This window comes from Enhydra lutris, unplaced genomic scaffold (genome assembly GCF_002288905.1).
Source record: "Enhydra lutris kenyoni isolate GAN:26980312 unplaced genomic scaffold, ASM228890v2 scaffoldscaffold94, whole genome shotgun sequence".
Taxonomy (NCBI): Eukaryota; Metazoa; Chordata; class Mammalia; order Carnivora; family Mustelidae; genus Enhydra; species Enhydra lutris.
Window position 1 is genome coordinate 1,302,454 of NW_019154178.1, and position 11,595 is coordinate 1,314,048.

Here is an 11,595-nt window from a genome sequence, read left to right on the forward strand (position 1 = left end):
GGGGGGGGGGGGGGGGGGGGGGGGGGGGGGGGGGGGGGGGGGAGCATCCTTCATCTCTTCCCCCACCCCCGCTCCCAGGGGGCAGCGTTAGTCACCTTCCTGAAATTCAACCCTGGTCGCTATCAGAAGACAAGGCGCTGTGCTTCCTTTCCCTCAACATTGCTGAGGGCCACCCTCTGGGAACCTGAAGGGCCTGAGGCTCTCTTGGAAACAGAACCAGCGCCCGGCCCACTTGAGATGCGCCCACCAGGTGGCGCAAGGGAGCCACTGTGCTGATCGCACGCAGAAGCAGCACCTGGTGCCCACAGCGCAGAAATGGAAAAGCAGTTTCTCTTTAGGCGGCTGGGTTTGGCTCATCCCACACCCAAACGCCCCTCCTCCCCGCCCCCGGGGGCTCCGTGCACGCACGCTGGACGAGGAGAGCTGCCCACTGAGGGCTCTGACCCTCCTGCTGTCTGCCTCTCTCCCACGGGAATGTGGGACCCGGCTCCTCTGCCTCCTGTGTCCTGGCCAATCTGTGGTTTCCCTTCCAGCCAGTAATGAATCTGTGCCTCTGTCATCTGCTCCAGCTACCTCTCCCACACCCGCAGGCCCATCCCACAGCCAGACCTCCGGGAGAGCCCAGACCTCTCGGTCCCCACCCCCACCCTGTCTTGGGGCAGCCGGCAGCCCCGGGGATGGAGAAGCCCACCTTTGCCCTGGTCTCCTGGACCCTGGGGTCCCTGCGGAAGCTCAGACACCAACCCAGCCCGGGCAGCCCTAGCATGCAGCTCCTGAGCTCTCTGACCTGGCCTCAGGCTGACTCTGGCCAGTTCCTGCTCACCCACTACCCTCTGGTGTTCACTGCTTCCCTGATGGCCACAATTTCACGGACTCTTCCCTCCTGTTCCATTTCGGGACTCTCCCCTTGCCCACATGTTTCCTGCTACTAGGCTGAGGGCAAACAAGGGGAGGGCAAGAGGGGTGGAAGAGGATGGAGACAGGCTTACCCTGCAGGTCCTGACTGGCAGATGCCAAAGTGCAAAGGAGGAGAAGAGCCAGGGCCCCCCCGAAGTTTCTGCGTCTCCATGCCGCTCAGCTGGCTCACTACCCCTGGCAGGCAGGCGGCTGGGAGGGGAAAAGGCTAGGCGGAGAGAGCAGGAGCGGGGGGCGGAGGGACTGGAAGGGGGAGTTGAAGGGGGGGGCAGCAGGCGGGTGAGGGGGGGCTGAAACAAAGAGCCGCCAATCAGCCTGGAGGCATCCCCAGCTCCGTGATCCAGGGCCCTGGGGAAGAGTCTGAAGGCCTTACTGCCTCCTGCCTCTCCCTAACGGTCCTCTCTCCCAGGTGCCTCCCTCCCTCCTGCCCTCTCGCTGCGGGGGGCCACTACCGAATGCTACTGTTTTCTGTACGTCGCGGTCGCAGAAGGCAGGAACCCCTGGCAGGGGCAGTGCCAGGCAGTGCGCATTATCCCACAGCTTGGCAGGAAGGGATGCCAAGGGAGTGGTGGAAACTAGCTCGCTATTGTGCCCAGGGGATGCCCACATGGCCTGAACTTTGCTGCCCCGACGAAGCAAGTGCTCTTTACTGGTGGGGGTCCCCTGACACGTGCCTCCGTCCTGGGAAAACGTGAAGGCCTCCGCTGGGAGCTGGAGGGCCCGTCCGACACAGCGGTCAGCGAACGGGTCGAGGGAAGGAATCAGGAACGAGCAAAGAGCCAGCGGGGCCAGGAGTAAACCAGGGTACAGGCCAGGGGCCGGGGCCAGACTGGGAAGACTGGGGGGGGGGGGGGGACGGGTACTGGTGGGCAGGCCGTGACCCGGACCAAGCGGAGGGGCGCCTCCGTTCCCGTTACCACGGCAACGGCCCGCGAGCCCCACCCCCTCCCCCACCCAGGCCCCAGCCCGACCCGGCTCCGGACGCCGCCGCCCCTGTTTTGTTTCCATGGCGACAGGCGGCGCGGGGCCGGCTCCAAACATAACGCGCTGTGGAAAACATGCGGCTCGGGGGACCCCCCCCCCGCGGCCCCTGCTCCGGGCCGAGCCCCGCGGGGCCCTGGCACAGCCCGGGCCGCGTGCACGGCTGCGAGAAAGCCCGGAGCAGGCGCCCAAGACCCGCGCCTCCAGGACCCGTCGCGCCGTCGGGGGTCCGGGGCTCCCCGCAGCCAGGCCGCCCAGCCTCCGCGCGGGCCCGCCGAGAACCCTTCCCCCCTTCGGGACCCGCCTCTGGAGCCGGCGGCGGCCGCCCTCCCCCGAAGCCCTCGGCCCCGCCCCGCCCCGCCCCGCCCCGCCTCGCCCCGCCTCGTCGCGCAGCTCGCTCCGGCCCCCGCCTCGGGCGGCCCGAGGGGAGGGGCGGGCGGAAGCGCGGGGGGTGGTGCTTCCGGGACAGAGGGCGGGCAAGATGGCGGCGCCCATGGAGCTGTTCTGCTGGTCGGGGGGCTGGGGGCTGCCGTCAGTGGACCTGGACAGCCTGGCCGTGCTGGTGAGGGGTGGCGCCATTGCTCTCTGTTGCGCTCTGGAGCACTGGGGCGGGAGCCGAACTGGCCGATCGTCCGAATTTCGCTAGGGCGCCTCCGCCCGGGAGCACTGGGGGAAACTGAGGCAATTTAAGATTTGTGTGTGTGTGTGTGTGTGTGTGTGTGTGTGCGCGCGCGCGCGCCTGGCGCACATGGGCTCAGTGCCCAATGGCCTGACAGCCTAGGTTTTGTGCAGCCACAGCAAGAGGCTTGGTCGGGGGTTCAGGAAATGGGTGTTAGTCCTTGCACACCCATTTACTGGCTGTGTGACCTTGGGGCGATCCCTTCTCGTCTCTGAGCGCTGTTTCTTCATCGGGAGGTTTACTGAGCCTGGACGACCTCAGGGCTCTCAGGCTCGGCATTCCTGTCCCCTCCTCCTCCCCCTCCTGCTCACTAAACAGCATTTCCTGGTTTATGTATTGCCGCCAGGCTCTGTGGAAAGAGCTTTCCGGTCAGAAAGACTCGTTCGCCTCATTCATTCACCCCTTCCTTTAATAAGCAGGATCAGGCCGCTTCCAAAACCACCCATTGGCATGCAAAGACGAATATGACTTGGTTCCTCCCGTGTGGTTGTTCAGAGAAAGGCAGACACGTTCGCAAGTAAAGCCAACGTGTTCAGGTATTAAGGCTTAAGGAGGAGCAGGCCACAGAGACTCCTAGAGAAGGACATGGTCAGTGCTTCCAAGGAAAGGAATACACGGTTAGGAAGAACTTAGGAGGCTCTGTGTACATCAACCAGATGGCAGGAGAGGAGACGGGGGAGGCTTTGACTGGCAGACCTGTTCACCATCTCTCTCAGCCCTGTGTTGCCCATTGTGAAAGGGGCAGCTGTAATGTCCACCTCTTCTTTTGTGAGGCAAGTACAAAGCCTAGCAGGAAAGGAACTCAATAAATGTTCTCTGTCTTCCTGATTCCCCTGTTGGGGCCTCTCTGCCTTCTGCTTCCTTCCCTGCAGACCTATGCCAGATTCACGGGTGCCCCACTCAAGGTGCACAAGATCACCAACCCCTGGCAGAGCCCTTCAGGTACCCCGTGTTCCTGGGGGTGAGGAAGGGTGGAGCAGGAGGCAGACAGGAATGTGGTGCAAGTCCGTATGGGAAAGCAGCTAAGGGTTTGGTGGGCGTCCTTTTTTCTCAACGTCAGGAACTCTGCCTGCCCTCCGGACCAGTCATGGAGAGGTCATCTCGGTACCACACAAGATCATCACCCACCTTCGGAAAGAGGTAGGTGGCTCGGGTAGGGGGGCTGCCAGTGAGAGCAGCTCAGTCATTTCAGTGCAACACACCTTTATTGAGAAGTGCCAGGCTAGAGGCAGGGGACCCAAAGCTTCAAGGAGCACGTTGTCCAATGGGGGAGACACACCCAGAGCTGCTGAGTGCAGTAAAGCACTAGGCCGGGCATGAAACAGGGGCGCCGGGGATACATCCGAAGGCACAGTGCCTTTTGCCTGCTGGGCAGGGAGGGAGAGGCAAACAGGCTGATGACACAGGGAAGAGAAAGGCGGGTGGCTCAGATGAGGCCCTGAGAGGTGGCTCCTTGTCCTTCTCACAGGACCAGGTTGGGCTGGATATGGGGCTTGGGATGGACAAGACTTCAAGCCAGCACGGGGAAGTTGAGGGAGTATTACAAGAGGAATAGAGATACCTTGAGTGTGCTCTTCCCTCTGTCCTTGACTGTGTGACCTTGGGCAAGTTCCTTCCTCTTTCAGGTCTATAAGTTCTTTGTTCATAAAGGAGGGGGCTTAGGCAGAATGTTTTCCAGTGGCTCCTCTACACTTGTCAGAAGTAGTGCGAAGTAGCGCCCTCCTCTTCATTTCTGCTTTCCCAAAGGTGAAGGAGCTGGGGAATTCCGTGGAGGCTTGGGAGGCATGGAGAGAGGGGAACCAGGTAGAAGGCAAAGTTCCGGGCAGGGACTGGACCACCACCCTGAGTCCTTATGAATGAACACAGCTTTTCCGGTTTCCAGAGTGTTCTCCTAACACAGCCATATTGAGAGAAGAGTCTACAAGGGAGAAACTGAGGCTCAGAGAAGTTCGGGGGCATTTTTTTGAGGATCATGTTCCAGAGGTTATGTGGGGACAAAACTTGCTCAGGATGTGGAAAGTGTTGCTGAGGACCAGACGCTGGAGCCTGCAGCAGTGTGTGGCAGGCTGAGTACACGTGGGGTGTTGTTAGACATTTGTGGTGGCGCCCGGGCCACAGAATGAGATAGAAGAAATAGCCCCGGGCAATGAGAGAACAAGCTAGGGGGTCTGGGGCTGAAGATAGCGTCCCCTAGTTCCTGAGGCATGGACGGAGGCCCGCACGGCCTCTGAGCTCTGCTGTGCCAGCCCTGCGGTACCTGGGCTGCGGAAGTTCCTGCCCGAAAGCTGCCGTCAGCAGGCGAGCTGCCAGCTTTCCATGGAGGCTCCGGGAGCTGCTCCTGGTTTGTGGCTGGGCCTGCCTTTCTCCCCGCAGTGGGCGCCCGACCTTGATGGCCAGCAGGCTTTGAGGCCCAGGCTTTCCGCCAACAGCAACAGGCTCCTGGCCAGGCCGGGCAAGGGGGCCTCAGCGGGAAAAGCTGCTTGCTCTAGCTCTGCTCCACTCAGAGGCCGTGAGGGTGGTCCCAGGCAGGATGCCTCACTCCTTGGGGACGTGCCCTGGAGCCTCCTGGTGTCCAGCTCACGGGCATCTCATCCGCAGAAGTACAATGCTGATTATGACCTGTCGGCCCGGCAAGGGGCGGACACCTTGGCCTTCATGTCTCTGCTGGAGGAGAAGCTGCTCCCCGTGCTGGTGAGTGCGCCCAGACCTCCCAGCATCTGTGGCCAGTAAGGTGGGGGGGGCTGGGGGGTGTCAGGGACACGCACGCAGGCACACGGAGCCTGGGGGCAGCCCAGAAGCCCACCCTAAGTCAGGCAGCTGCACTGGCTCAGACCAGCTTCATCCTTCTGCCTCCCCAATCCAGATACACACTTTCTGGGTGGACACCAAGAACTACGTGGAGGTGACCCGGAAGTGGTACGCGGAGGCCACGCCCTTTCCCCTGAACTTCTTCCTTCCCGGCCGCATGCAGCGGCAGTTCGTGGAGCGGCTGCAGCTGCTGTGCGGGGAGCACCGGCCCGAGAACGAGGAAGAGCTGGAGAAGGAGGTACGTCTGGGGCGGGGGGCTGCTGCCGGCCAGGAGCCCCAAAGACGATGGTCAAGAAGGTGGGGGGCAGCCCAGCACGGGTGGCGGCTCCGTCCCGCGGCCACGAGCCCGCCCGTGTGCCCCCTCCAGCTGTACCACGAGGCCCGGGAGTGCCTGACCCTGCTCTCGCAACGCCTGGGCGCCCAGAAGTTCTTCTTCGGAGACGCGTGAGTCTGTCCCCGGGGGAAGGGAGAGGGTTTGGGAGGGGATACGGGTTCCGATGTCGCCACAGGGACTGGGGTGGCCCAGGCGCCCGACAGGAGGTCCTAGGGACAGACACTGGGCCTGATGACAGTGGGGCTGTGTGTGAGGTGGGAGGGCTGCCAGGCCTTGGGGGGAGGGGGCCGCGGGGCTGCGGGGCGCTCAATGTGCCCTTTATGCAGCCCCGGGATAGAGTCCCATTCAGGGCCGGGCTGGCGCCACCCGGGGAGCCCTCCCCAAGCCAGGTCCGGAGCCAGCCCCAGAACCGGGTGTCCGCTCCTCCCCTGGGGGCCCTCTGCTACCAGAGCCCACGTCCGGGGGCCGGCTGTCCCTCCCCCTCTGTCCCCGCCCCTTCTGCCTCAGTCTCTCTCCTCCGGCCCTTCTCTTGGCTCCAGCCCTGCCTCCCTGGACGCCTTTGTGTTCGGCTACTTGGCGCTGCTGCTCCAGGCTCAGCTGCCCAATGGAAAGCTGCAGGCCCACCTGCGGGGGCTGCAGAACCTCTGCGCCTACTGCACCCACATCCTCAGCCTCTACTTCCCCTGGGATGGAGGTGAGGGGCGCGCAGCGGCCTCCCCGGGAAGGTGGGCAGGGGTCCAGGATGAGCCCCCGTGCCCATCTTCCTTCCCCGGTCCTCAGCTGAGGTGCCGCCCCCCCGCCCGACGCCTGCGGGCCCGGACACGGAGGAGGAGCCCAACCGGCGGCGGAACCAGATCCTGTCCGTGCTGGCGGGCCTGGCGGCCATGGCGGGCTACGCCCTGCTCAGTGGCATCGTCTCCATCCAGCGGGCGACACCTGCTCGGGCCCCAGGCACACGGTCCCTGAGCATGGCTGAGGAGGATGAGGAGGAGTGACCTGTCCTCACACCTGCCCCCCGACCCCGGGACTGACTTTTCTACTGTCGTACATTCCAGAGGCCCCGTCCTCGGCAGGGCTAGAAGTGGGGGTGCCCCTCCCACAATAAACCACACTGACCGGAATCAGACCCTCTCTTGGTGATGGGGCCACCATCTTCCCTAGCTGGCGTGTAGGCGGTGGCGTGGGGCCCGGCCCTCCCCATCTCCTCCCCTCCCCAGCCACCCCCCCAGTCCCAGCCTGTGTTTGCACAGACGGTGAGCTCACTCTGGGCCCCGGCCCAGTTTCCGTGGAGCCGGCACACAGTGCGTGGCGGGGGTGGAGGGCGCTGGGGCTTCCCTGTCCTCCCCGAGGGGCCCCCCCAGGCATCGGCCATGGGGAGAGTGAGTCACCCAAACCACTGCTCCGGGCTTACGTCACCTATGCTCGGCCCGGCCCGCCTAGGTCCTCTCAGCCACCGACAGTGTGTGAGCTGGCTGTACCCCTTTAATGCCCACACCCAGGCTCTGTCATGGGCGGCTCCACAGGTAGGTGTGGATGGAGTGGCCCGGGGACAGCGTCTCCACGAAGCCCACGCCAGGGTCCTCGATGGTGAGAGGCACATCCTTTGGGGAGCTGGCAAAGGAAGGGCAGAGAAGCTGAGCACTCAGCCTGCCAAGGCCACCGTCTGGCCCCCTGCCCCTGGCCCCTGGCCCCACTGCTCTCACCGGTTCAGCACCACCACAACCGCAGAGCCATCGGGACGGGTCAGCGCCACTACATCCAGGCTGTTCTTCTGGCTGGCCAGCAGCCCCACTCTCTGGGAGCCCTCGGGGATGAACTTGCTGAGGTGGGAGCAGGCATGGTCAGGTGGGGCCACTCCCCCTTGCTGAGAAGTCACTCTTCCCCCGCACACCCCCAGAGCCAGGGCTGAAGCTGCGCGCTCACTTCCCGCCCTGCTCCTTTCCTGCCTGGGGTGGTTGCCTGGGACATGGGGCCACCTTCCCCTCACCTAAAGTGGCCGAGATGATAGAACATGGGCTGTTTGTAAAACGTGTCCTTGGCGATGTCGACGATGATGGGACTGTCCACAAAGTTGCGCACCCAGTTGGGCCCCCCTTCTGGGTTCAGGGCAAGGTTCCAGTCGGTCCAGCCGGCCACGTGGTACAGGAGGTTCTGGGGTGGGAGCGGGGCAGAAACAAAGGCTCCACACGGGGTCCCCAGACCATGTCCTGAAGGGTCGCATGAGGAAGACAGATGGGGGTGTCCCAGGCCAAGGAGGGGTGCTCTGCACCCTCACAGCTCGGGAGGGCAGGGTGCTGGGGATGGAGGCATGGGATGAAAAGCTGAGAAGCTGAGGCAGATAGGACCACCCGAGACCTGGGCGTGAGGAGGAGCAGTAATGGAGTGTGCCTGTCTGGGAGGGAAGGCACGACAGGGAATCACGAGAACCCAAAATTTGCCCCAAAGAGCAAGCCAGCGGGGGATAGTTGGCTCAGAGGCCTTTCCTCCATACGACCAAGAGAGCCTGTGGTGTGTGCCCGGCAGGGTCCTGGGGGCTCACCGTGATGATGCTGTGACTGTATTGTACTCCCCGGTCCCAAGAGCCCAGGCGCACACTCTGCTCCCAGAACTTGGAGCCCACACAGGCCTCCGAGGCGAAAAGCATGATGTCGGGGAAGAGGCGGTGTGTCTCCCCCAAGGTGGCCTTGGCTGGGGCCAGGAAGTCCAGGTACCAGTGCACGGCCACACCGTGCACGTACTTAGCTGCCTCTGGGTCCGCCAGCACCTATGCCAGGAAGGGCAAAGACTCCTGGGGAGAGCGGCCACTGAATCTGGGCCCTGCATGGAGGGTTCTGGAAGCAGCACTGGGGACCTGAGAAATGGGCAGTGGGATGCAGGCGACTAGAGGGGCTCCAGGTGACAACCCTGGAGCCCTGGGATCTGGGGGGTCAGCACCCCAGGGGAGCCTCTGGGGTGCCTAGCTCCAGCCCAGGGAATTCTAGGAATCGAGAGCTGGAGCAGGGAAGACACTCGGGGCCAGCCACCTGGATGCTAGATTTGGGGACCACCGGGACACCGCGGGGGGCGCTGGACCTTACCACCTGGGCCCAGTGGGGCAGGAGCAAGCGCTGGTCATCCAGGATGAGCAGACGGGTGTCGCGGTGCGTACTGTTGGCAAGGGCGGGACCCAGGTCCCGGGCGATGAAGTCTCGCTGGTGCTCGGGTGTGAAACCCAGGCACTGGAAGGGGTACCCGCTGAGCAGCCCTGCCGAAGGCTCATTTTCTGCCGTCACTGCCCAGAAGTGTAGCTTGTGCTCTGCATAGACATCCAGGAACCTGGCAGGGGAAAGGGCACGAGTGAGCCTGGCCAAGAAAGGGGACCAAGACCCTGGGGGATCAGGAGGCCCATCAAGACGGGGGAAACGGACAGGCCAAGTCTGAAAGGCCCAGGAGGTAGAAAAGTGATCTGAGCAGTCCAAGCTGGGGGTGACCCAGGTCCAGGAGTGGGGCAGAGACGAGGGTGTCCAAGAGGGGAGCTGGTCCAGACCCTATGGCCTTGCGGCTTCCTTACTTCACAAAGTATCTGGCCCAGGTCTGGTGGTAGATATCCCCAGGCTGACCCTTGAGCGACCCCTTCCCATTCACGGCCCCATTGGTCTTCAGCCACGTGGGTGACGTCCAGGGACTGGCAAACAGTGACACGGGGCGCTGGGCCAGCGCCAGAGCTTGGTGAATCAGGGGTATCTGGAGACAGTGCAGGTGAGGAGAGAGACCGTGAGAGCTGGAATATGGACAGACTGGCCCGACCAGTGCATCAGGCCTTGCCATGGGCCCCCGCCCTGCCCCCCCACCCCAGGACACAGCACAGCAGGGGCCAGGCTCTGTCTCTCCGTGCCCTGCTCTGGCCTGCTGCTCCGCAGCCAGCAGACATTGACTCCACCAGGGCAGGGAGCCCACCTTGAGCTTGACGTCCTCCTCGGGGAGGCTGAAGTCTCGTAACTGGAAGTCATCAGGGGTGTCGTCGTACGTGTAGGTGCGGACGGAGAAGTCACAGCTGGCCATGGGGACCCTGATGATGTTGTACTCGATGCCTGCACGAAGCCAAGGCCAAGACAGGAGGGTCCAGGTCGGCAGGAGAGTGTGTGACCCGGCCTACCCTCAGCCCTCAGTGACGTCCGAGGCAGGCCCAGGGGAGCCCGGGCTTCTGAGCCTTGGCATCCCTAAACACTCAAGGACAGGCAGGTCGGACACTTGCTCCACGGGGCACTGAGAGAGGACCCACGTGTGGAATGGGTGGAAGTCGTGGTCAATGGAAAGGTCGAAGGGTCCACCACATTCTCATCTCGTCCCCCTCCTGCTCACCTTCTTCAGAGAAATAAGATTTGAGCAGCAAGTTCCGGGCAGGGGGGGACAGGGCGAGGATGTTGAGGGCAGCAGCGTCTGTCATGGCCCCTCCAAACCCCTTCACTTTCTGGAACCTCTGGCCTGGCTGCAGGGTCAGCAGAAGCCCTGAGAACACGCACAGGGAACGAAGGGTCTCAGTGCCCAAGGAAGAAGGCCGTGGCGGTCACCGGCATGACAGCTCTGGGGGGACCCCAGCCTGTCCTGGTCACCTGTGCCCGTGCGGTTGGCCTGGATGGCCCCCAGACTCCGCTCCATCCGGCGTCCACTGCGCGTGCTCTCGTAGCGGCTGAAGGTGCCTGGGGCCGGCAGGGTCAGGGGGTCAAGAGAGTCACAGTACGTGGCGTTGCAGACACACACCACCGAACTGTAGCCGAAGCTTTTAGGGCTGCAGGGCCGGGCACCTGGAGGGGAGGGAGCACAAGCGGAGGCCAGGGCTGCAGGACGAAGACAGAGAAGGGACACACTGGTTTCAAAAGTCCTCTCGCTGTACCCCCACCCGCGCTTGGTCTCAGTCCCTCCGAAGTGTTTACTCGACACCTCCTGGTGCTCTGGTATGCCAGAAGGCGACCAAGGACCACCAGGCAGGAGGAGCCGGGGGGCTGCCTCCCGTCTCCGTGACTCGCTCACCTGATGCCCACGATATCACCTGAAGGAACAGCAGTCCCGTGAGGCTGGCAGCCCTGACACCCGCCCTGTCCAGAGGCCGGGAACATTCCTGAGAACAGAACGAGGAGCGGCTGGGAGGCAAGCCCCTCTCCACGCCCGGCTCTCTCCTGTGGGCTGGATGCCCATGGCTAGTCTCCCACCGTCCTCCAACACAGACACCTGGCTGCCGCCCACCCCAACCAGGACCCTTCTCTTCCCCTCTTTCCACGACCTCTCCCTCCACCCCTCCCTCCCTCCCTCTCTCTCTCTGCTCCTCAATCGAAGAGCCATGATGGCCTGGGTTGGAGGAGACCCTCATTCCCCGAATTCCAGGGTCCGGATGGCCAGGACTCCAGAAGTGGCGTGACAAGACCGATGGGGAGCTGGGGCCCACTCACTCCTCTGGGAGGACTTGAAAACTCCATCAGCAGGTGAGGGGCTGTGGGGTTCCAGCCTCGGAAGAATGCAGGATCCACTAAATGAGAACAGGGATGCAGGTCCCAGCCGCAGCTACAGACCCGGAATTCGTCCTGCAGGTTTGAGTTCGGCAGAACGGAGCAAGTGGGTCACGTGACAACTATGGGCGCGTCACGTGACACCGGAAGTGAGGCAACTGCGACCATACTTGTGAAGGGTGGCTTGCTTCCTCCCGCTGTCCGCGATTATTCACTGTGAAACTGCGGGAGCCACGTGTGGATGACAACCTCGGGAAGAATCCGGACCAGAGAGCAGAGTGCACGGTGGTGTCACGGCGCCCGAAGCCCAGAGGACGGGAGCCATAGCAGGCAACTGCTTCCTTGAGAAATAAAATTTAAAAAAATCCTTAAGGAAAAAAAGGAATACCTAACAA

General features: G+C 63.2%; 3 protein-coding genes across 6 annotated transcripts in view; 1 reads left to right on the forward strand and 2 right to left on the reverse strand.

The window, feature by feature from the left end:
* LOC111139020 (thrombospondin 3) overlaps positions 1 to 1,069 on the reverse strand; it is a 9,916-nt gene extending 8,847 nt beyond the window's left edge. Inside the window, 2 exon segments of the mRNA XM_022491112.1 lie at positions 990 to 1,047; positions 1,049 to 1,069. Of these exon segments, the coding sequence (XP_022346820.1) occupies positions 990 to 1,047; positions 1,049 to 1,069 (79 nt within the window).
* Positions 1,070 to 2,363: 1,294 nt separating this feature from the next.
* Positions 2,364 to 6,838, forward strand: LOC111138894 (metaxin 1). Of its 2 annotated transcripts, XM_022490852.1 has the most exons (8): positions 2,364 to 2,458; positions 3,448 to 3,517; positions 3,636 to 3,715; positions 5,174 to 5,266; positions 5,439 to 5,621; positions 5,751 to 5,827; positions 6,257 to 6,418; positions 6,503 to 6,838. In XM_022490852.1, the coding sequence occupies exons 1-8, from the start codon at positions 2,378 to 2,380 to the stop codon at positions 6,681 to 6,683; spliced, it is 927 nt and encodes a 308-aa protein (XP_022346560.1). In that variant the 5' UTR covers positions 2,364 to 2,377; the 3' UTR covers positions 6,684 to 6,838. The 2 variants fall into 2 exon arrangements, with proteins under 2 accessions (XP_022346560.1, XP_022346559.1); XM_022490851.1 differs by lacking the exons at positions 2,364 to 2,458; positions 3,448 to 3,517; positions 3,636 to 3,715 and having other exon boundaries at positions 3,723 to 5,266; positions 6,257 to 6,411; positions 6,498 to 6,838.
* A 58-nt stretch (positions 6,839 to 6,896) lies between these two features.
* LOC111138892 (glucosylceramidase beta) lies at positions 6,897 to 11,297 on the reverse strand. 3 transcript variants are annotated; one of them, XM_022490849.1, is made up of 11 exons: positions 11,144 to 11,297; positions 10,728 to 10,815; positions 10,310 to 10,501; positions 10,059 to 10,205; positions 9,654 to 9,787; positions 9,268 to 9,440; positions 8,795 to 9,032; positions 8,257 to 8,481; positions 7,705 to 7,868; positions 7,421 to 7,537; positions 7,182 to 7,328 (listed from the first exon to the last, which is right to left on the reverse strand). In XM_022490849.1, exons 1-11 carry the CDS (start codon positions 11,168 to 11,170, stop codon positions 7,223 to 7,225), a joined length of 1,611 nt encoding a protein of 536 aa, XP_022346557.1. In that variant the 5' UTR covers positions 11,171 to 11,297; the 3' UTR covers positions 7,182 to 7,222. The 3 variants fall into 3 exon arrangements, with proteins under 3 accessions (XP_022346558.1, XP_022346557.1, XP_022346556.1); XM_022490848.1 differs by having other exon boundaries at positions 10,310 to 10,534; XM_022490850.1 differs by lacking the exon at positions 10,059 to 10,205 and having other exon boundaries at positions 6,897 to 7,328.
* Positions 11,298 to 11,595: the final 298 nt, after the last annotated feature.

What these genes read in the sequence shown, in the direction of transcription:
- LOC111138894 (XM_022490851.1), top strand. Translation starts at nt 4,892, where the DNA reads ATGGAGGCTCCGGGAGCTGCTCCTGGTTTGTGGCTGGGCCTGCCTTTC. An exon ending in AGGAAGAGCTGGAGAAGGAG is followed by an intron (nt 5,622 to 5,750) that starts GTACGTCTGGGG and finishes TGCCCCCTCCAG; the next exon opens with CTGTACCACGAGGCCCGGGA. An exon ending in AAGTTCTTCTTCGGAGACGC is followed by an intron (nt 5,828 to 6,256) that starts GTGAGTCTGTCC and finishes TCTTGGCTCCAG; the next exon opens with CCCTGCCTCCCTGGACGCCT.
- LOC111138892 (XM_022490848.1), bottom strand. Translation starts at nt 11,170, where the DNA reads ATGGAGTTTTCAAGTCCTCCCAGAGGA. An exon ending in TGCCCCACTGGGCCCAGGTG is followed by an intron (nt 8,482 to 8,794) that starts GTAAGGTCCAGC and finishes TTCCTGGCATAG; the next exon opens with GTGCTGGCGGACCCAGAGGC. An exon ending in GTTGTGGTGGTGCTGAACCG is followed by an intron (nt 7,329 to 7,420) that starts GTGAGAGCAGTG and finishes TTCCTTTGCCAG; the next exon opens with CTCCCCAAAGGATGTGCCTC.